The sequence below is a fragment of the Harpegnathos saltator genome, unplaced genomic scaffold, assembly GCF_003227715.2.
Source record: "Harpegnathos saltator strain DR-91 unplaced genomic scaffold, Hsal_v8.6 scaffold529, whole genome shotgun sequence".
NCBI classification, from domain to species: domain Eukaryota; kingdom Metazoa; phylum Arthropoda; class Insecta; order Hymenoptera; family Formicidae; genus Harpegnathos; species Harpegnathos saltator.
Genome location: NW_020230348.1, coordinates 45,192 through 67,963, shown reverse-complemented (window position 1 = coordinate 67,963; position 22,772 = coordinate 45,192). Strand labels below are relative to the sequence as shown.

General features: G+C 35.4%; 5 protein-coding genes across 8 annotated transcripts; 2 read left to right on the top strand and 3 right to left on the bottom strand.

Annotated features, from left to right (window-relative positions):
• Window positions 1-129: 129 nt before the first annotated feature.
• On the bottom strand, window positions 130-4,329 carry LOC105184758 (protein bunched, class 2/F/G isoform). Of its 2 annotated transcripts, XR_002162827.2 has the most exons (5): window positions 1,787-4,329; window positions 1,399-1,450; window positions 1,110-1,313; window positions 586-899; window positions 130-516 (listed from the first exon to the last, which is right to left on the bottom strand). XR_002162827.2 is itself a non-coding variant. In XM_011143759.3 (4 exons), the coding sequence occupies exons 1-3, from the start codon at window positions 3,610-3,612 to the stop codon at window positions 1,113-1,115; spliced, it is 2,079 nt and encodes a 692-aa protein (XP_011142061.1). In that variant the 5' UTR covers window positions 3,613-4,329; the 3' UTR covers window positions 130-899; window positions 1,110-1,112. The 2 variants fall into 2 exon arrangements, 1 of the variants encoding a protein (XP_011142061.1); XM_011143759.3 differs by having other exon boundaries at window positions 130-899.
• Window positions 4,330-5,837: 1,508 nt separating this feature from the next.
• LOC105184755 (RCC1-like G exchanging factor-like protein) lies at window positions 5,838-8,012 on the top strand. Its single transcript, XM_011143755.3, has 8 exons — window positions 5,838-6,160; window positions 6,242-6,499; window positions 6,580-6,868; window positions 6,938-7,110; window positions 7,188-7,349; window positions 7,435-7,562; window positions 7,652-7,783; window positions 7,894-8,012. The coding sequence occupies exons 1-8, from the start codon at window positions 6,055-6,057 to the stop codon at window positions 7,969-7,971; spliced, it is 1,326 nt and encodes a 441-aa protein (XP_011142057.1). The 5' UTR covers window positions 5,838-6,054; the 3' UTR covers window positions 7,972-8,012.
• Window positions 8,013-8,083: 71 nt separating this feature from the next.
• LOC105184757 (uncharacterized) lies at window positions 8,084-13,626 on the bottom strand. Of its 2 annotated transcripts, none has more exons than XM_011143757.3 (17): window positions 13,516-13,626; window positions 12,613-12,731; window positions 12,450-12,499; window positions 12,097-12,295; window positions 11,838-12,003; window positions 11,536-11,711; window positions 11,274-11,432; window positions 10,999-11,156; window positions 10,583-10,926; window positions 10,284-10,395; window positions 10,070-10,205; window positions 9,835-9,974; window positions 9,525-9,731; window positions 9,231-9,383; window positions 8,984-9,144; window positions 8,650-8,866; window positions 8,084-8,477 (listed from the first exon to the last, which is right to left on the bottom strand). In XM_011143757.3, the coding sequence occupies exons 2-17, from the start codon at window positions 12,624-12,626 to the stop codon at window positions 8,329-8,331; spliced, it is 2,541 nt and encodes an 846-aa protein (XP_011142059.1). In that variant the 5' UTR covers window positions 12,627-12,731; window positions 13,516-13,626; the 3' UTR covers window positions 8,084-8,328. The 2 variants fall into 2 exon arrangements, with proteins under 2 accessions (XP_011142059.1, XP_025158841.1); XM_025303056.1 differs by having other exon boundaries at window positions 12,450-12,496.
• Window positions 13,054-16,900, top strand: LOC105184776 (uncharacterized; the record flags this gene model as incomplete). The annotated part of the gene is made up of 14 exons (XM_019842143.2): window positions 13,054-13,264; window positions 13,373-13,559; window positions 13,668-13,927; window positions 14,011-14,166; window positions 14,314-14,466; window positions 14,596-14,766; window positions 14,847-15,028; window positions 15,123-15,349; window positions 15,415-15,557; window positions 15,620-15,820; window positions 15,959-16,084; window positions 16,196-16,341; window positions 16,496-16,697; window positions 16,812-16,900. Coding segments are annotated over exons 1-14 (2,277 nt in total), but the record flags the coding sequence as incomplete, so codon positions are not given.
• A 246-nt stretch (window positions 16,901-17,146) lies between these two features.
• Window positions 17,147-22,494, bottom strand: Nup133 (nuclear pore complex protein Nup133). Of its 2 annotated transcripts, none has more exons than XM_011143753.3 (19): window positions 22,218-22,494; window positions 21,754-22,093; window positions 21,296-21,613; window positions 20,928-21,098; window positions 20,711-20,840; window positions 20,447-20,632; window positions 20,205-20,364; window positions 19,971-20,139; window positions 19,737-19,896; window positions 19,534-19,646; window positions 19,329-19,453; window positions 19,037-19,253; window positions 18,800-18,943; window positions 18,526-18,727; window positions 18,282-18,441; window positions 18,011-18,206; window positions 17,728-17,922; window positions 17,423-17,645; window positions 17,147-17,359 (listed from the first exon to the last, which is right to left on the bottom strand). In XM_011143753.3, the coding sequence occupies exons 1-19, from the start codon at window positions 22,310-22,312 to the stop codon at window positions 17,226-17,228; spliced, it is 3,438 nt and encodes a 1,145-aa protein (XP_011142055.1). In that variant the 5' UTR covers window positions 22,313-22,494; the 3' UTR covers window positions 17,147-17,225. The 2 variants fall into 2 exon arrangements, with proteins under 2 accessions (XP_011142055.1, XP_011142056.1); XM_011143754.3 differs by having other exon boundaries at window positions 19,347-19,453; window positions 22,218-22,493.
• Between the last annotated feature and the right edge of the window lie 278 nt (window positions 22,495-22,772).

The window sequence follows — 22,772 nt, the reverse complement described above, 5'->3', positions numbered from 1 at the left end:
TTAGTCTTTATAGCAACTGAATAAAATTTTCTCTAAAACCATATAGTGTGTCGTCGTGTGCTTTACTTACCAATCGGTATCTTTCGGTACTTCACACACACATGCTCTATCCAAATAATGATTCAATAGTACTGCATAACAAACTTCTCACATTTTAATTATATCTTCATATAATCTTTATATATATATCTTCATAAAGATATATTGCAACCTCACACCAAGAATTTTGACAATTGCGATACAATTAAAAATCTTCTTTTTTATTAGGCGTTTTTAAAATGTAACATAAGATGTTGACAGGGAATTGCAGGTTTTTTGATGCACACCAATAGTAAGTCTCTTGGATATCGGCTTGATGATTACAATATATATGTATATATATATATATGTATATATAACTTTAAAAACCAGGCTACAACACGAATATCAGATTATAAAATATTAGATTTGATATTCAAAAGTGACAAATGTTAGCAAAATTTACCACCAATATCTATTTTAATCAACAGAACAGGGCTGGAAAATGAATAGAAATTAAAACATCGTATGATATAAGCAATACTGTAAAAGTTGTTAAATATTTACCTTCGTTCGACTTGCCAATTACACTATATTCGATCAAATTTGTAAGTTAAATTAGCTAAACATTAAAACAACAGGAAAAGTAATCTAGGAATGTTAAGCTGCCTATTCCACCGTACTGTTACTTCTTTTTAACATGTTGGGATTCGTGTTTCTAATGTAAAATAATGCCAACTCTGTCACTAACGCTGCTTAGTTTTGGCATGCACTCATATATGTCTCAGTTTCTGTCTAGAATCGTAACAATGTACATGTCCAAAATGATATTTTTTACCATTTTGAAAGAAACTTCAAATTTACAGCTTTAAATATATTTCCTAAAAAGTAAACTGAAATAGTAAAAAATAATTCATTATCTTTAATTTACTTAAAAAAACAAAAAAAATGTCTAATGCTAATATATATTTATATATAATAAATCTCATTATTTTTATAAATTTCTAAAAATCGTAAAGTTATATACAATAATTATATTATCCATTATTTACTTGACAAAGTATCGATAGAAACTTATGTACAATGGATACCTATTAACCACTTCCTGAACTGTTTTGGGGTAATTTTGCTGTCGATTGACTCAATTGAGCCAGAGTTTCTGGAGTTGCGTGTGCTTTTAATAGTGAATTTTCTGCTTCCAATTGATTGATACGATCCATTAGTTCTGCTATTTTTTCTTTCAGTACCTCGACTTCTTCTCGTACCGCAAACATTAAATGACTTTTAACCAGATCCTAGAAAAGACGTACAGTTTATTCTAACATCGTCATTCGTCGAGTTAACACGCAGTTAACTGGCTTCATTAAAGTAACATCTCACCATAGCCTGCTCGATCTTGTTATCAATCGCTACAGCGCTTGTCCCCGACATACTGCAATACAGACTCACTCATCAAATTTATTCATATGTACAAAACAGAGAAATAAACAGAAGCAAAATTATAGAAATTTAAAAGAAAAGATGCGAAATTTGAAAAGATACATATAGTGTGTATCGTTATTATCGTTATCGCCATCATCATCATCGTCGTCATTATCATCATCATCATCATTATCATCATCATCATCATCGTCGTCGTCGTCGTCGTTGTTGTCATCATTATCAACGTGATACAAGAATATCTCTCTCTGAACTATTCACTCCCTTTTATCTTTATTGTCTCGGTACGTTCATAGATGGGCTGAATTAATTGATTTGTAAACGGTACCTTTCGTTATCTTCGAGGGCACGATGCTCGTCGCTGCCTTGCGTCACTTCGGCCAACGACTCCAGCAGAGTCGTATCGGCAGACTGAGCAGCGGTAGCGTTGGCGACGATTCCCGCGATGGACTCTTGCTCCGGATCGGACTGGTGAAACGCGATGTTGCCTTGCTGCAGTCCGCCGACGACGTTCTGGCAGCCCGCGGCGGTCACCTGCGTGATCTGCACCGGGGCGGTGCTATTGGACGTCTGCGGCTGCATTTGCGTCGAGGGTATCACCTGCGACTGCACCGGCGCACCGGAAGGGTGAATCGTCGACGAAGTCGGCTGCGCCCCCGTCTGAGGAACCTTGTGAATATTCTGCATGCCCTGCATCCCTTGTATGGCAGTTAGTGGCTCGGAGATTTGCGTAATCTGCTTCTGCGTCTGCAAAGGTTGCTGCTGGCAGGCGGTGTCGGTCTGATGCTGCGTGACGAGGATGTTGGGTGCCTGGGAGGCCGGCGCTTGGGTGCTCTGCTGAACCGTCGGCTGGCAGACATTCTGCACCGGCATGGATTGATTCTGCGTGCTCACCGTCACGTACGCCTCCTCTTTGGCATGAGCGATGCTCTGCTGCGGCGTCACATTGCTATTACTAGTCTGCGTAATAATAGGAATAGAACCCTGGGGCATGCTCTGCGGCTGCCCGAGACTGTTGGGATGGGTGGGCTGCAAGTTAGAGGGCAATGTGGATCCTTGAGCCCCCTGCGGCGGTTGCTGCTGCGGCGGTTGTTGAGCGGCTATCGGCTGGGTCTGCGACTGAAAGTATTGCGGGATTTGCGTAGGTGGTGGCTGCACTTTAGCCTGGGCTTGAACCTGCGTGGGATTATGCTGTACATTGGGGGGTAACGAGTTGTTGACCGCGTAGTTTGCATTCGGCACCGACGTCGGATTGTTCGGCACAGTAATGGACGTATGCACTGTGTCCGGGTGAGACGTCGTCACTTGTCCATTGCTATCGATACTAATCCCTTTATCGTCAGACACTACGGATTGCTTCGCAGCCTCCGGTATAACGATTCCGCTGTCGGTCACCCCGTAAGATATGCACACCTCGTTCGGATCGGACACTTTGGGAGTCCCGATGGCCGTCGGCTGATTAACGGACGTATGATCCAGGTAATCCATGCAAGTCCATCGTCCCCTCTTGAACGGCTCCGTACTCTCGATTTTCACCACTTTGAATCGCTCGTTCCTACCGTGCGAGTGCACCTCCCGCAGGTCGGCGTCTTGCTTCACGTTACTCGACAGCAAGTTGATTATATTGTTGTCAGTAACCGACGTAATGTCCAGAGTATTGATATTGCTATCGTTCACCGAATTACTAACGTTGCTGCCCTCGGACGGCACGATGGCCAAGCCGTACTGCGAGCTGGTGGGAATCACCGGAGCGGTGCTGAGCGCGGCGTTACTCGTATTGAAGAACACGTCCTCCTTGGAGAACGTGTCCTCGGAATAGCTGGGGGTCTCGATGTCGATGTCGGTGATGCGCGAGTGCTCCACGGAATTGTCCTCCGTGTGCGACTCGTCCAGGTCGTCGTTGGAATCCTCACCGGCGTCATTGCTCATGCGGCAGCCTACGGTGACGCTGGTTATCTGGAAAGACGACGTCTTCTTTCGATTGCACTGGCTGCCAGCCGTCACGTTGCTCGGTGCGATCAGGCTAACCGGCTGGTGCAACTTGTCTAACTCGCCCAGACGGATCGTCTCAGTGGTCGTACGATGCACTGGATTCGATATCTTCCTACTACCATCCGACAGCTTGTGCGATTTTCTGTGCACATTATCTGCCATTATTATAGGAACTTAACATCTGAGAGACACGATCGTGGCATCCGTCCTCTCGCATATTAGAACTGACATTGCTGCCGTTGCCGATATTGTTGTTACCACTGCTGCTGCTACTGCTATTGCTACTGTTACTGTTACTGCTACTGCTGCTGCTGCTGCTGCTGCTACTGCTGCTGCTGCTGCTGTTGCTGAACACGTTGCTGGGCTACTTGCTGGGTCCGCTCGTATTCTTTATACTCGCATGTTTTACAGTTCGCGCGCGCGTGCAATCCCACGCGGAACCCTCTCCTCTGTTTTCTCCACTCCCTCTCTCAACACCACTGCCGTTCCTGGTAATCGACCGAGCGCGCTCTGACTTCTGCCGAGAATACGGGATTAACACGGCTCAAAGGCATATTCCGAAGGGCTCTCTGTTGGATGTTGACAGTTCACCATTACATTAATTTCACGGGGAAGGAGTGCGTTCGCTCGAGCACCGTCTCCGTTTCACGCACGAAACTAGCCTCGCTCAACGTTGTCCTACGCAGCTCGCACGCTTTTACTGCGTCGTTACGTCCAATTCTTCCTTCCTTCGGGGATAATCACGCCTCGTTTAATCTCATCCGTTTACATTACTGTCTCAAGACGCGAGGCCCATTATCCGTATCCTTTTTATGCTCTGTATAGTAAGTGGGCAGTTTAAAAATGGCTGCCGATTCATTCGCAAAATTGCCACGAATTGTTTCTAGAGCGACCGCCGCCGCACGGCTTACGAGACTCGTTCGAGTGTTGTTCTCATTGGCGCGAAACACTCACAATGGCCACGTTCAGTAGAACAAAATGATCAGTGAGCGCTTAGTGATTATTGTCTGTGATTGGAGCATTCTTTCAGATTCTTAATAGACCCAGAAGTATTTACCAATCAGGAGCGAGAATCACTAAACGCTCACTGATCACTTTGACTGCGTTCCGATATTTACTGTCAGTACTGAAAATCTATAGTATACGTGACACAAACTATATATTTTCAGTACTGGCAGTGAATATCGGAACTCAGCCTTTGTTCTGCTAAACGCAGCCATTGGCCGCGTTCAGTAGAACAAAGTGATCAGAGAGCGCTTAGTGATTATTGTCTGTGATTGGAGCATTCTTTTAGATTCTTCATAGACCCAGAAGTATTTACCAATCAGGAGCGAGATTCAGTGAAAAATCTAGCAATGTTGTCTAACTGTTGAGTCTGCTGAATGCAACCATTGGCACGTTTCTAAAGCCAACGGCACACGGTGCTTGTTTTCGTGCTGGATTGCATGCTGGATAAAAATATTGCGTTCTGATTGGTATATTTCCGAAGATGTATGGAAATGCACCAATCAGAACACAGTATTTTCATTCAGCAAGCAATCCAGCACGAAAACAAGCACCGTGTGCCGCTGGTTTTAAGGCTGCGTTCTGATATTTACTGTCAGCACTGAAAATCTATAATATACGTAACACAAACTATGTATTTTCAGTACTGGTAGTGAAAGGCCGCGTTCAGTAGAACAAAGTGATCAGAGAGCGCTTAGTGATTATTGTCTGTGATTGAAGCATTCTTTTAGATTCTTCATAGACCCAGAAGTATTTACCAATCAGGAGCGAGATTCAGTGGAAAATCTAGTAATGTTGTCCAACTGTTGAGTCTGCTGAATGCAGCCAATGGTTGCGTTCAGAAAACAAAGCGCTCACTGAGCGCTTAGTAACTATTGGTCCTTACTGTTAGATCCTTACATTCAGACCAATAACATTGACGAATTAAGCCAGCGGCACACGGTGCTTGTTTTCGTGCTGGATTGCTTACTGGATGAAAATATTGCGTTCTGCTTGGTACATTTCCGAAAATGGATGGAAATGTACCAATCAGACCGCAGTATTTTCATCCAGCAAGCAATCCAGCACAAAAACAAGCACCGTGTGCCGCTGGCTTTACTCAACCGTTGTGTAACCGTTGTGTAATTGTTGTGTTTTCTGAACGCAGCCATTGGCTGCGTTCAGAAAACACAACGGTTACACAACGGTTGAGTAATTCGTCAACGTTATTGGTCTGAATGTAAGGATTTAACAGAAAGGACCAATAGTTACTAAGCGCTCAGTGAGCGCTTCGTTTTCTGAACGCAACCAATATCGGAAGCCTAAATTTCGTGAATCGTGTCCAGTTGCTATTGGACAATAGATGCGATTCGAATGCATCTCGCTGCATCATCTATAAACATTTTTAATCTATGTTCGCACACATGTTTACCATGTGGTGGAATATGGCGATGTGCTTAAATTTGACGTTACCGGGTCGATGCGGATATACGTCTATTTGAGAATACGAAAAGACACAAATTGTCACAACCCATTTTTTCCCATCGGATATATAATTCTAGCATTTACCCTCAAATATCTCATCAATAATTTCAATTGCGAGAAATTGAAACGAAAATAATGTTTAGCACAGGAAGGAATTGTTTCAAACAAATCGTGAGAAGCGCTAAAAGTTTACATGTACAAAAATCCAAGGCCCAAAAGATTAAACACAAAACTTTACCAAGTTAGGAAATACTTATGTAAAATGATATACATGTGTCAGTAAATCACTGATACGCTATTTACGTTAAATCTATGTTTGCAGTTTTTCAATATCCAATAAGTCAAGAAGGTGAACACAGGGTATATGTATGGGGTCTTGCTCACCATGGTGCTCTTGGAGATGCATCAATTTTGAGTGAAAAGAAAATTTCACATACCAAAAGACCAAAGAGACTGACCTTTGCTGAGAAGAATAAAGTAGTGGATATTGCTTGTGGATATGGTTTCACAGTTTATGCTGTGCATTCCTCGGACAAAAATATTATTTATGGTACTGGTATAAATACAGATTCCCAACTTGGTAAGTAAATGGTTTTTTGCTACTCTTCTGTTCATTAAAACTGAAGAAAATATATAAGCACTGTTGTTTCCCTACAATAGGTTTCAGTACAACGAATAACAAATTTCCTAACAACTTGGTATTTCTCCCAAGACCAATAAATCTACCGCTCCAAGATGATAAGACAAAAGTTCTAGGCATGGCTGCAGGAAGAGCACATTTGTTAATACTGACCACAGAAGGCTTGTTCACCTTGGGTAATAATTCATATGGCCAATGCGGTAGACCAATTATAATGAGTGAAAATTATGAGAAAAGTCTGACTATCCATCATATACCTAATATTAATGGACGAAAGATTACTGCAGTGACAGCTGGTCAAGATCATAGGTATAGCAATTTTGGTTATAATGTTAACAGCTATGTCAATTTTTCTTATTAATATTCTTATTATAATAGCATGCTCTTGACAGAGACAGGTGAGGTATATACATTTGGTTGGGGTGCAGATGGACAAACAGGCCTAGCACATTATCGAAATGAATATCAACCAAGTTTAGTTAAAGGTGACTTGGCAGGACAGCGCATAATAAAAGTTGCCTGTGTTGCTGACTGTGTATTAGCTCTCAGTGGTATGTGAAAAATATACCATTACAAAAATCATACAACTGTAGCAAGTAATCAAAATATAAAATACCATTTGCTTTAGACAAAGGAAAAGTATTTGGATGGGGTAATTCAGAATATGGACAGTTATCAACTAAAGACATCAATCACCAAATAAATATTGCCACAGAATTAGATATGTTTCAAGATTTAGGACATATCGTAGATATTGCAGCAGGTGGATGTTTCTGCATGGTCTTAAATGGTAAAGATTAGTGTGTACTTTGATATTATTGCATAATTTAAATTTCTAAAATAGATTTAAAACCTACTATACGACTGCATGATAGATGCTGGTAATGTCTATGTTTGGGGATATGGTATACTAGGCTTTGGACCTGAAGTAGAAAAAATATCAAAACCAAAACAGATTCCATCCACATTATTCGGCAAAAATATATATAATCGTGATGTTAAGGTAATTAAAACAGGTCAATGTAATCTTAACAAATTTAAAATTATTTTTTATATATATATTTAATTTACAAACTTACCTTTTGTGTGTAGGTAACAAACATAAATTGTGGGATTAATCAATTGGCAGCATTAACCAACTCAGGAGATTTATTTATGTGGGGAGTTAATAAGTTTGGATGTTTGGGATTAGGACACATAAAAGATCAGTTTTTTCCATTAAGGGTAACTATTATACTTTATATACATACTTTATATATTATAAAAATAGAATATAAATTATAAATTAACAATATGGAAGTTTTATGTGCAATGATTTAATTTTCTATTAACAGGTTTCAGTAGGAGCTCAAGTGAAGAAGGTTGCCTGTGGGATAGATCATACAGTGGCTCTGTGTAAACCTTTTATTTAAAACATCTTTTGCTTACAACACTTTACATATATATATATATAATATTAATTAATATTACATATGTATATTAAATGTGTATTTATTTATTTAAAAAAGTTTACACAGTATTTTTCTGTCTTAATCTTAACATTTGTATATAAAAGTAACATAATGCCTAAAAAATGTTGTATGATGCTACGTTATTTCTTCTAAAAATGTATTAATATGCATTATATACAACTGGTACCTAATTCTGATTTAATTCTACTGAAATGTGTCGATGATTTTGAATTTGCTAGTAAAAATAATCTATATAACACTTTCTATATAACACTAATCTATATAACACTTTCGTATCGCACATTACAAAAATACCAATTATGAAGAATAGAAATCTATCAAATAAATTATGGTCGTAATTAGAAGGACGATATTAAACAAATTTATATTTGCACTACTCGTGCAAATCAAATTCTCATAATGAACTTTGTATTTTATCATGTGAGGAAATCTGCAAAACAGTATGTCTGCAAAGTAAATACAAACGATATATTAAGAAACATAAAAAGAAAGAAAATTACGTAATTAACTAGTATTCATTTGATGTAAAAATATGAACGTTTAAAAAAAGATACTTGTTAAAATTGATAATTGCAGATTTAAAATTAATTACTTGGATTTGAATTAATCACAACTTACCTGTGCATTCATAGGGTTCGGCTGAAGAATTGGCAATTATCGACATATAGAACGGTTGACAAGAGTGTATGTACTGAGCTTCATTACAGGAAAATGAAACTGTAAACGCCTTATCAGATATTAGTGTACATTGTACATTCTCACCTTCTGGAGAATCAACATTCATAGGTTGTCGTGATGTGCATACTTTTAGTATACCCCAAACAGATGGTTCGATCTGAAATATATTTATAGTTTGTACTCACAAGACATTTAAGTATTAATTATATAAAATATCTTGATTACAACATAAATTATATAAATAATCTTAATTATATATAGAAAAGATTCTTACTTTTATTGTTGAATAATGTGACGAATCGCTAGAATAGAAATAATTGGGATGCAATCTGTAATAAATAACCGTATTTGGTTCAATATAACCGTCAAATGAATTGGTAGCTCCGGCGGGAGAATAATTGGCTCCGCATTCTGTATTGATCAAACGCTGAGGAACTATATAATATAATAAATTGCATTAAACATAGTAGAACACACAAAAGAATAATATGAGACTACATGATGAATTATTTCAGACTTACCTTGTCTTATTCTTGTAATTAATTGAAGGACTGTCTGTAAAGCTCCGTCTTGATTTTCGCTTATAGCGGCAGAAAACAAGTCAGTTGTTATATCATTTACATAATCTGACCATCTCTCTTTTGGGCCGTAAGTTAATACAAGTATTGTAGCATCTGCAATAATATAATTATGAGATTTAATTGATATGTTAAAAAATAGCAATAACTTGGAAGAATATAGTGTAATGTCTTTAGAATCGATAATAACTTCAATATATAATTCAGATTCTCTATAATGAACAAATTAAGTATTACCTGGAACTTGCTCTCGCATCCTGTTTAATTGTTGTTTACAATATTCCTTGTCTGGGTCAGGAACAGATGATGTATATGGAATAATTAAAATTATATCGGACTTTCCATTTCCAAGACCGCTACGTTCATTATTTAATTTTATCGTCTGGATAGATTCCAATTTGTCGAGTGATTTAGCAAGGTCAAAACCAGCTGAAGAACTGGTAACTGAAGAAAGATAAGATGATTCCTAATTAATATAACTATCGTCATTTGTAACAATATAAATTTAATGTGTAATTTTATATATATTTGAAGTATCTATACATACCGTTTTCATAATTTGTTATATTATAATAACTAAAATCTAAAATATTGTTGGTAATATTCATCATAATATTACCATTATTACCATTGATGATGGTAAACTGACTGTTATACTGATTTATTTTCATATTGTCCAGCAGATTTCTAATGAGAGAAAAATATCTCTTGTACTTCTTTATATTAGTGTCATAACTCATCAGGACACACAAGATGTTTTTCTGTATATACGTTATACTTACGCAATGATTGGTTGTATCAAATTGAAAGGCCACATTGTATCGAGAATAATTGTCAAATCAGCAGAGATTTGAACAGTATCTTTAAAATCACCTGTTTCCGTATCTTTACATGATAAATCACTATGCATTGAAGGAACTAAAATTATAGTCCTAATTTAAGTGTCATTGCAACGAAATATTTAATTGAGGAGAAGAAGTAGATACTAATACTCACTGGCATTCGTAGATAGCTCATTCGCTGCTATCTTCGCAAAATCTTCTATCACATTGTCGTCCATTGTAGCTGTTTGTAAATCTTGTTTTAACACCAAGGAAGCACTATATGACTACAAAATAAAATACTTAAACGCAAATTCATGATACCAAAATATAAGCATATAATATAGATTTGCAGAAGTTTTACAACTTTTGGATCTCTGACGTTATTTTCCGCTTTTATTATTGTTGTAGGCAAAATTTAACTTATTTTTATAACAGATAATATAGTTTAGATAACATCATATCACATCATACCTGCATAGCCATCGTCTCAGATGCGTTAGATGAAAGTGCTGTAAATAATGATCCTCGATTGCACGCTCTAATTGAATGATCAAATAAACCGTGAGCACTGTAATACATGTCCAAAATTTGCGATAATTTTAAAGTGGGTATTTTCGAGTACAAAAATTCGACCTCATTAGCAAGGATTAATCCGTCGAGACCTCCTCTGATCTCCGCTGTTGTAAATTCTAACGAATCGTTATATTTAAGGAAGTACCAACGGGGGATAGCCGAGGAGTTCCAATTTCCACTTACGCCAACTTTTAGTTTTCGCCCCGTAGGGCCTTGTATCAAAGTAACTTCAGCTAAATCTCCTATAAATACATAGCATGTAAATATTTTTTCCTATGTGATTGAATGCATTCGAAATGCATTATGATTTTTACCAGATATAGTTGCAATCCATTTATTATCCACCGATAATTTTGATAGATATGGCTTCTGTTGTACATCGCGTGGAAATAAATCTGATAATTTTACCGTTTCAGGTTGCAATCCAGCGGCTATACCAGCGATTACTGATCCGATGGAAACAGGACCCCAGCTGTAACATATTTATCAAGATGATATTAATAATGTAACATATAATAAAATCATACATTTGAAAGAATAAACGCAGGTATGTATTGCAAATATAAAAATCAATATAAAATCTACGTACATTGTTTTTATAATGCCATTTTCTACAGGACAATTACTGTATGGTGGCATTGAAAGAACTCGAGCGACTTTTGGATGATTCGGTGGTAACTCTGGATACAACGCATTCGGATCAATAGTATCTTCTGTGGCTACATCCTTGTGGTTTGTGATAACGTCACTATGTGTGATAAAATTTTTTTATGAATACAGTATACAAGAGTTCTATTCATCATGTTCACACGTAAGCTATTATTGGTACCCGGTAACGCTGGTACACTTACATCTGCTCAGGCGTTAAGGTTTCTACGTCATGAATATTAAAATTCTCTTTAATGGAATGATTGCTGTTCACACTTCTTGCTCTTCTGTATAAATCATTTGTAAATTTACATACTACGTTTTCATCACCTCTTTCAAAAATTTCGATAGAATCAGACAGCATAAAATGAAGAGTGCACTATATAAAATAATAAAATATGTTAGATAAAATTCCATAAAAATGTAAGCGATGGCCTTTGTGAAACAAAGTTATCACTTATTTTCATTATCTACGTAACAGAGTATAAACTTCTATTTAGTTTACCTTTTCGACATTTGTAAGTACTTCGTGTGGAATCTCAGCAGTTCTCTGCGGTATAAAGGAAAGAGTTCGTGTAAATTTTGCAGCTTGTTCATCCATTGGTGCATAAGGTGACACGCCAGGTTGTCTCGAGACATTTGGATTTTCGATTATCCCATCTTGGCGAAATCTATAATTGTAAATAAAATGCTAATGCTTAAACGCTTAACTTTTCGCGTGAATATAGATATTTCGTAATGTCGGATACTGTATAAATTTTTACCTATGCATAATTCCAATAGTTAAAGTCCGTAAATCCATATTCAACAAGCCTTCGGCATTTTCAATTTTACGAATAAGTGCGATCAATGTATTCAAAGTATGTGGTAATCTATTATCCTTTTCATAAAGATACTTATTGTCGTAACATTCTCGAAGCTCTGGGGCAATATCTTTGTATGAAATATCTTGCGCGATAACGCCTAAAACATATTTATAAATTCTATATAGATAATAATAATTAAAATAATAAACAAAAGATAAAACAATAAATAAATAAAAAATATATCATATTAACTAATTAGTGATATATTAACATATTATGAAAACCTGCGGAATAATAAATAGTTTTCTTACCAAGAGTAATGAAGATAATCCAAGAATACCATTTAATCATCTCACGACTGCTAAAAAACGAGAGACAGAGTTTATAATTATTTGTGGCATGCTGTTTCTATCTACGATTAATACCGTGCACAATGAAAACCCTTCTAAACGTATTTAAAGACGAAAAACTCACCTAGTATTCTGCATTTTGATCTCTTTTACACAGGGGAGACACAGTATCCATTCAGTTTCACGTAACAAGGTCCTACACCACACCTTTTCAGAGATATAGTAACAGTCACCACCATCACACTATCAAAAGATAAGATATGATACGTTATGAGTAATGCACCCCTTCCCCAGCTAGAGATGGCCTATTGCGATTACGACTTATATTAGAGCATTCCAGTTACGAGTATTTTATAAATATTATAAGCATGATATATTAATTATAGTAAAACCATGCAGCTGGTTTTTTACATGCACGTACGTGTAGTCAGATATAATCGTATACATACTGAAATTTTACATTTTTGTCTAAAACTACAATGTGATACGATGTTAATAAATGTAATTATACAGAGATATTCTAATTTAATTCAAACAGCACAATGACAAGTTCATATTTTGGCTTCTAAAATAGGAAACCACCTAGGAGCAGTAGACTGCGCAGTCAAAGTTATCTTATCAATGTTAAAGTAGAACATGATCTCTTACTATATCTTTTCGCGATATGAATCATTGTGCACTGTATCAGGTGTAATATGAGCGTTATACTCAGTGATGCTGCAAAACTTTGTCAGTAGTGAAGATGTATTTTTTCACAGTTTTGTTAATATGTTACGGTATGATGACGAATTTATGACATTTGACAAGATATGTGCTCGATAGTGAAAATATTGGATAGAATATTATCTTCTGGATACTTCATTCTTAGTTTCTTTTCTTCCTAGGGATACGTTTGATAGAATCTCACATCGGTATACCGGATGAACTCCAAGAATGTTACGTGAATGACAACATGAAAAATTTTCATCTTCCCATGAATATTCGTGTGTTACTAGACATTATCCGCAAAGCAGAAAAAGATTCTTACGCTACGATGGATGTTAAAGCGATGTCATCATCCTTACTGCATAGGTACAGCCTTCTGGTACAAATTGAAATTGCAATTGAATGCAACGCAAATTTCATAGTTTGTGTGTACATTATACATTATATCATCACCTTCATTTTCGCACATATTAGATTTAAATTTGATGGCGTCGAACACTATGAAAATATACAGCCACGCGACGGAATACTTCCCTATGGACAATCTGGAAAGCAAAGCATAAGAAATAGATTAATAAAAGTATTGAATCCAGGAAAACCAGAAATTTTTCCGTTTGATTCACTCACAGCGATAGAACGATGTACTTTACACCATGCTATTTCAAATACGATAATGAAGGAAAGTTCACATGATACAAACCTGTTATGTGAAGAAATAGGACAAAAACTTACAAGTAATATTTATATACACATCTATATTTTCACGTATGAATTCGTACAGAAAGTAATTTAAAATCAAATAGAATAATGTATACAGCTAATTCCATATTTGCCGATCTGTGGAACTGTCCGAAAGAATACGGAGTAATTCTTACACCATATGGAACCATTGCACCAGGTGCTATCATAGGAGCTATTGCTGCTTCGCTTCAGCATCAGACTATCTCTTTAAATGAAATATTCAACATCACCGGTAGTGTATACACAAGAGTTCCTGGAAAGGGATATTAAGGATTATATTAAATATCTCATATAAATTAAGAGCGCAAAAAGCAAGTAGCACGTGGAAATTAAAACATTAATGTGTATGTAGCCATATTAGTAACACATTTGGTTTCAGAAAGACCTAGTACCATAGATGGCATGGATTATCCCGACCAAGTTGATTTCATTTTGCCGAGAAGCGAAATGATACACGCTAGATCAATGTCATATCTTTCCTTTCTCGGGTTAAATGTTAATTTGGATAATGTATGGCTAACTACGATTGCAGGTAAATTATTTTTAAAACAACGAGCTACTTGTATACATTTCTTTATGCTCAATAGTATCACGTAAAACTGAAAATAATGAATAAGTGTTTGATAAACTACAAATCATCAAATGGGATATCACTTTCCAGGTGATTTAGCGGAAATAGTAGTACATCAAGGACCCATATTGGGCGCTAATATGGAACTTGGAGCTGCTGGATTTTGGAATAATACTATGCGTCCTCACGTTTATTATTTAAAAAGCAGTAAAGATGGCTATCTCGATGCCACTCGTGCTGAAATAGTTGGTGACATCGATGGTATACGCGTTTCCAATGATCTTTTGCTATTGAAAGATTAATTTATCAGTAATTCATTTCTTTTTCAACTTGATTCATAGCTCTTATTATAGCAAATTACGTGAACACCTGGGTGAATGACTTTAACAGTCTTCGTTTAAGTCAGATTCTTGATATGTATTATTCTAACGAAGGTATAACTGTACATGACGAAAACGTCAAAATTTGCAACAGAAAGAACGCTTTCGCAGACGCTGTACCAAAGACAATTTTGTACGAACAGGTCTTATCTGTTTTATATTGCATAAACGTAATATATGTTTCTTGCATAGATAAACCAATATGAATTTTATTACCGTGAATATTATTTATGACAGACGTACGCTGCATCCGACATCTTGGCCTATTATAACAGCATCAGATTCACATCTCCGGAAATTTTTAAACAAATGGTTGATCATGCGGTTGATAAATTTTCCGTTTATGCAAACAGTTACCTGTTAACAGAATTTCTCTGTCGAGATAAGAAACTTCATCCACAAATAGAAGCATTGATCGCATTCGACGGTGCCTGGGCTAAAGAACATACAATGAATTTGTTCGCGTAAGTTGAAACGTTGCTTGATTATCTGATAATTCTTTAGCCTAGGCTTATATCTCTCTTATTAGGACATTGATAGATGATCTGGATATATCGATGTATGGATCAAAAATGGGTATTTTACATGGACAATCTGGGCAATGGTTGCTTAACGTAACGAATAGTCCCAGCCTCGCCTATTATGCTATATCTAATTTCACAAACATTTCCTGTAAGTTTTCTTACCTGTTAAACTGTTAAATTATATAATTTATGTAACGAAGACTTAAACAGGGCCTACGCACTTAAATCTTTTGGTAACCATGGATACGGTATATAATTACTTGAATGAAACATGGGAAACGAAAGGACAACAACATACAATAGGAAGCTTGGGTCAAGTGGTCCTAATATTGGCTCCATTAACTCAAATATCTGAAATAGAACAACAGACGATTTTAAAGTTATTACGAGAAATTAGGCATCATCATCCTGGTAAGAAAACAAATAATGCATACTCGTTTCTATTAATATATCTTTTCACATGTATTTCCTATACTAGCAAAATATCTATTTATATATTTAAAATAATTTAACATTCACATTATACAGTCTAAATTTTTATAATTGTAGACGTAAACATTTTATATTACGTGTCAGAAGACCACTCTGATTCATTTCAACCATTTATATTATCAGAGCATGACCGTTTAATAGTTAGCCCTTATATCGATACCATTACTGAATATCTATTAACAGGTAAGTACTGAAAGAATACGAATTTTCAAAACAGTATTAATCGTATTTGAATGTACGATACACAATGAACTTGTGTGCATAATATATTATTAAATACTCACCATATTTTAGTCCCACGAACTCTACGGCCGGTACTAAAATTTGCAACTAACTCTTCAATGTTCAAAGATGAAATGGAGGACTATATAAGTCTCTCCAAATCAGTTACGTACATTTTGCATCCACGGCACATTGATACAAAGAAAACAACAATTACAGTTAGTATTTTCAAACAACTACATCAATTTCTATCTCATATTATGAAATCCGTAAATGTGATGAATATGAATACAATAAAACTCTCTTCTCATTTGGAACTTAATTACCAATTGTTTTGTTATTATATACGTAACTTATTAATATTTCTACTAGGTTCATAATTTTGGTTATGGGACGATAAAAGCTTGTTCGTGGAAACAATATAAAATAGGCAACAATCAGGAACATATGTCATGTCAAATGCTTGATTCGCATCAAGTTGTTAATATAACTGATGATTTCGTATGTAAGGATATAGATTGTCCTTACATATATTTCCGTATACAAAATGCTACTTCCTACAGAAAATGTGCAGGTAATGTTCAATAGTTATACTAAAATAAAAATTTTTCTAATTTTTCTAATTCTTCTAATTTTTTCTATATTACATAAGTTCCATTTCTTTATGTACACTTATTTTATGCTCCAGAAATAGAATGCAGATCACCAGATCAAGTGAGATACATTATAAGGATGCAAAGTTACGAAAACTCGGCAAATAAAATATTTGTAAATATATTCATATTTTTTATACAATTACTTATATTAAATATTTAATTATTATATAAATGTAGTTATGAATTTCGTCAATAAAAATGTTGAATTTGTAAAAACCTAAAATATTTCTTAAGAATTATTATATTTCAATAATATTTTAACTTTGCAACTTAGAATATAAATAAAAAAATTGTCGCACAAAACGCTATTCCATAGCGCAGATGATTTCAATGTAAAATTTCTGTGTAACGCTATTCCATTATAATATTAGGTTTGTAACAATAAATCGTTATTTTATTGTGTACAAAAATACAAACTGTAGTTGTACTTACAGGTATTTTCCACGTTAATAGTTTCGATAAGCGTATTCATAAATTAATTTGATAAGAAATTGGAAGTTACTCGATGTAGCAAGTTCTTCAAGTTCTGATTCTTTGAGAAGCACATCAACTGAAGGTAGAAATTCTTCCACTTTGCCACCTGCACAGTAACATGCAAATCAGTATTATCAGTATTAACAGTATTTCATTAAATACAGCTTACCCATAAAGTATACAAGATCCATTAATTTGAAAAACAATGTCTCTTGAACTTGTTGCTCAGGATTCTTGTCTACGGTATTCCATTGATTCCGCCGAGCCGCACGTGCCCAAATTTGTAGTTTCAAAGATAATTTATCCTCCTCTTGTTCCACGTAATCGAGTAAATCGAGAGCCTTCTTGAAATCGTATTCATTGGCTATGACGTTTTCATTTGAAGTGTATAACTGTTTAAATAAAACATTATCAACACTTTTGACATTAGATAAGAATTATTTAATTCAATTATTATTAAAAGTGTATCTGTACCATAATTAATTCTCTTGGTGTAAGCACTCGTAATTTCTCAATGTCATAGCCATACGTTGTGAGAACTTGAGTAGGTAAATCTTCCTGATAAGCTATAAGGGCTAATTCATTGTCGATCATTTTCGTGTTATCTACTATTTTATCTTCCGATTCGTCTGAAGCAAGTAAAGCCAATTTGGCTAACGAAAGCATGGACTATAATTAAAAATTAATTAAATATACAAATTACATAATGTTTGCGTTATCCGTCATAATGGTATTATTATTGTTTTATCGTCTGCACCTTTTTACGAGTAACCAGCTCAGCTTCTTGAGCAGCCAAGGTGTGAAGGGTATTCGCAGCAAGACGCAATTCATCAGTTAAAGCCGCTTGTACCCAGGACAGAGTGGGGTGTTCCAACAACTTCTCCGTTAATTCTACAGTACCACCACGTCTGCATCTTTCCACCAACTGTCCTTGACGTCCGTCTTTAACGTACCTATTACGAGAATGATGGATGATACACGCAATATATGTATAAAGTTCTCCTGATGTGATAATAAGATATTCTTACCAAGAAAACAAAAAGCCAACAAAATCTTGCGCTGCAAACTTTACTATATACCCATCAAGCCGATTTTTATTGTTAGTCAATTCGCAGATTTGCACAAGCGATGGGAAGTCACAATACTTTTCAGCAAGCATTGCAGCATTATCATACTGCTCTTCCTTTACTATAAAACATATTTGTAGACAAGGAGTAGTGAGAAAAAGAACCGAGAAATAGCTAATAAAAAAAATAATATTAGATATCTTACTTAATGGCTGAATTAAATTAGCACGATCTGTCTCGTATTGCTTTAAAAGAATTTCAAATTTCTCTGTGCCACGGATGCTCTCCAAGTGGCATTTCCTTCCATCCAATATCAAATCAATAAGAATAACTAATTGTGCATACAATTCATTTCTAACAGTGGAGTCACTGGTCCCTGTTACACCGTGCTTAGTAGTAATACTTTGCTGTATATAAAATGAAAATCAGAACTTTTTCAATTCAACCTTATGGATTAGTAGTACGCAGACGATACATACCATCGTGTTAAGACAATTCCTCAAGCCGTGTTTACCTGGGGATGCTGTCCAAGGGAGATATTCTGTTATTACATTTGAACATTTTGCAGGAACAAAGCGTTCAGCGTTATATTGACGATATTTCACTACTTCATGTAATACAGCCTATTTTAGAAAGGAAAAGAAGGTAAAAAAATTAAACAAAATGCTCACAAATATGAAATGTTCCATTTTAATGTTACTATCTTATTGACTCACCAATAATATACCGTTAACTTGCATAATATACTGTCCAACTTGTTGCAAAGGTCTTTCAGATTGTGTAACTTCACTCGCTTTATTTATTAAAGTTGGCAAGAATAAGTGCACCGTGCTTACTTCGCGGAAGAATATATCACGTGCTGTAAGTTCATCAGATATATAGGCTTCTGGCTGCAACGTTTCATCTATTACTGCATCTATAATCTCTGAGTATCTAAAACGACATATACAATAAAAACGAAGCACTAAAAAGAAATGAAAAATGACGCATTAATTTATATGACATTACATAATATCAGAATCACACCTAGTTTGAAGATTATATATAGTCATTGCTGCAACTATCTTCTCTGCATATTCACCGAGTACATGAGACGTAGACATGATAGTACCTCTGTACGTAACTGCACAAAACTGAAATAAAATATATATTAATTTAATTCAGTCATTTAAACTACATATAATACGATAGAAAGTACATTATATTCACATACTTTACTCCACAAATTATGTTCCTTCAAGAATTGTACAAAGAGATCTAAAGCTTTTTGTTTTCCTTCCAGTTGATGAGGTATTTGCATAGAGGTGACTGCGTTTACCGTTATTGCTACACAGAAATACAATTTGCAAATGTCATACATTTTCTGAACAAATATATGTAAAACTTAACAGTGTGAAAATTTATATGTTCACTCACATAGATCCCTGTGATTAGCCCATCTTGGATCATTTGCTGGATAATCATCAATCAAATCCTTTGCAACTTTCAGGATGAGTGTATCGAGAGTAGCGTCGATATCCATTACTGGATCCTCTTGTAGAGGAAACAGTTGGGAAAGAATGTCGTCGCATTGTGCCTATATACACAAGAAACTTGCATTAAATTGTAATAATCATTGCAGGATATTTGATATCCTTCGTGTGTATGTACCTTATTTTGTCGTAAACTTAGAAGAAATGCGGTACGCAATTGCGTAGCTCCGTCGGAACTATAATACATATCCTGAAGTTCTTCATTACTTATCAGAGTAGAAAAATTCTGCGCTGTTTGATTCGTTTTATAGCTATAATCCATACTCATATTAGCCTCCGCGTATCCTCTGTAATTTAATCATATGTATAATATTGGAAATGCAAATAGTGGAAATAAAAATTATATACTAACGTATTGAAATCTTGGGTCGCAAAGTCTACTGGCGTAATAGACACTAAGCCAACACTTTTTGTAAATAATACTGGAGTTCCTGAACACAAAGCACCACCAAGTATACTGTCTTCACCACCTCTTACCAGATCGATTTTATCTTGATCGATTTCAGATGCAGCTGTAAGGATTTTTAGAATTAGTAATACAACAGTGTTTTTGACCAAGAATATTGTATTGTTTAGAAACTCTCATATGCTCACTGTTAACTACAAGCACATTATATTGATTATATATAATCGCCTCCCAGCCAGACAATATGAAACGATAAGAACTTAACGTTGATTCTATCATCTCCATATCATCATCATAGAACAATGGGTCAATTTGAACTTTTACGAACCATTTAAACGTATTTGACAAACTTGTGCCCGTTAAAGGTATCAATCCTGTAAAACGACATAAGTGAGCACAATATAACACATATTTTATGTCTTAAGCAACTATAACTTGATTTATAATTATACCAAGTGCAAAATGTATTTGAAGAGATATCTCGGCATAATAAGCTGCCATTAAAAGGACTATCCCTTCGTCGCACGTTTGCATATCGATAAACCATGTATTTATTCTTTGAGGATTACAAGGACTTGATTCCTGAAATAAAATGAACATTAGTTCATTTTCTATGTTATCATTTTCTATGTTATATCTTATGTTTCATAAATATTGGGACAAACATACCCAAAGTTTTCTCTGGAATGCTTGTGAAACAATATGAGTAATATCTTCATCAAATTCCATCTTTTCTTGTTCATTGTGAGAGAAAAGCCAATATTGCAAAGAAGATCCAGCAAGAATGAGAACTCTCGAGCCTCTTTCACTCAGTGGTGTGCATGTAACTTTCACTAATTTCTATAAGCATATACACATGTATATTATAATATATACATATGTATATTATTTAAATTAGGAAAAAGAACAGATTACAAATAGATTAAAAAGATTGGGAGAAACAATTATTCTTAAAAGCAGGAAAACCAATTACTTATTTTTTTAAACATCCATAATTCTATATACATATACTTGTATTGTATACATAAAAGAAATACCGTCTCTGCAACAGGTGATTGTGGTATTGCCCCAAAAATCAAGGAGGTCATTCTACGACCAATGCCACCAAGCCATCCTTGGCTTGTTCGAAGTACTTGACATGTGACAGTGTTTTTCCCATTGTTAAATTGTGGTTGCAAAAGTGCTACTGTACATGTAGTTGTGGCCAGAATGCACCCATGGCCTGATACATACATAAGACAATCAACTTCTTGTCCTGCAAGCTCTGCACTGGTTTCTACAGAAGATCCCTCATGTGCTACACTTGCCCAGAAACGTACTATTCCTTCTGGTGATACTGCCATGCAACTAGGAACCTATTAAAGCATAAAAATACAAAAATATTAACGTGATTCATAAAACAGAAATTTCATATTCTATAGTAACTTTTTGATTGTGTTTCCATGTTGAAAATACAAATCACATTGTAAATACATAATTAATTTTTATTAAATACCTGATGACCAGGAGGTATCCAGACTGCTATACAGTCTGCTTTGTGAGCTAAGTCACTTTGAGGTAGTAGCAACTCACGACACTGGGTTTTGAAGGTTCTTCTTTGTTTAGGATCATGAATAGTAGTTTTACATTGCCACACAAGCAATTTGCGGCCATAAACAAGCCAAGCCCAACCATCTGTAGATACATTAACGCTAACAGCTGTATTCCGATCCACAAATGTTAATGCTTCAGTAACTAAAACTGGCAATGAAGATCCGAAGCTTTCAACAGTATGACTAGGTGTTCTGCATATTGTTTGTACAGATTGATTTGTGCGACCTGAAACACTTGCTGCACTGCAATTAAAATATAAACTAATTATATAAATGTTTGATTGTGTCTTTATTGACAGTTACACTAATGACTCATGTAATGCATATAATATAATAGGATAAGAAAAACATGTATCGGAAAACTTACGAACTACTCTTCTTCAGTGATTGAACTATTGATATTCGTTTTCTAGGAGAAGCTATCGAACGTCCTAACGATCCGCCCAAGCTTGTGCGATCCATGCTTTTATATTTGAGTTACAAACTATTCCAACAAGTCTTATATTTATGTTACTTTTTAGCTCTTTAACCTTTTTTAAGTTTCACTCTTTAGCTCAATTTGAACTGCCCGATATTTTGTAAGATTAGGTTAGTACAGTAAAATACCGGCGGCCTTACTTTAATTAGTTTCAGACTTTCCGCTATGAGCCGCCACCATCTTTCAAAAAAATCGAAATCGTAGTGAAATGACTTTACAATAGAACAGACACCTGCATTATCGCATTTTCAAGTAGTATGACTCAACGACGTATAACTTTTATCTCGATATTTATGCCGCATGCTTATTGCAATCAAAAAAGATAACTATCCGGAGACTTATGACACATTAAGGTCATTCTACAATGGTTGCCTTTCAGAAAACGAAGCGCTCACTGAGCGCTTAGTAACTATTGGTCCTTTCTGTTAGATCCTTACATTCAGA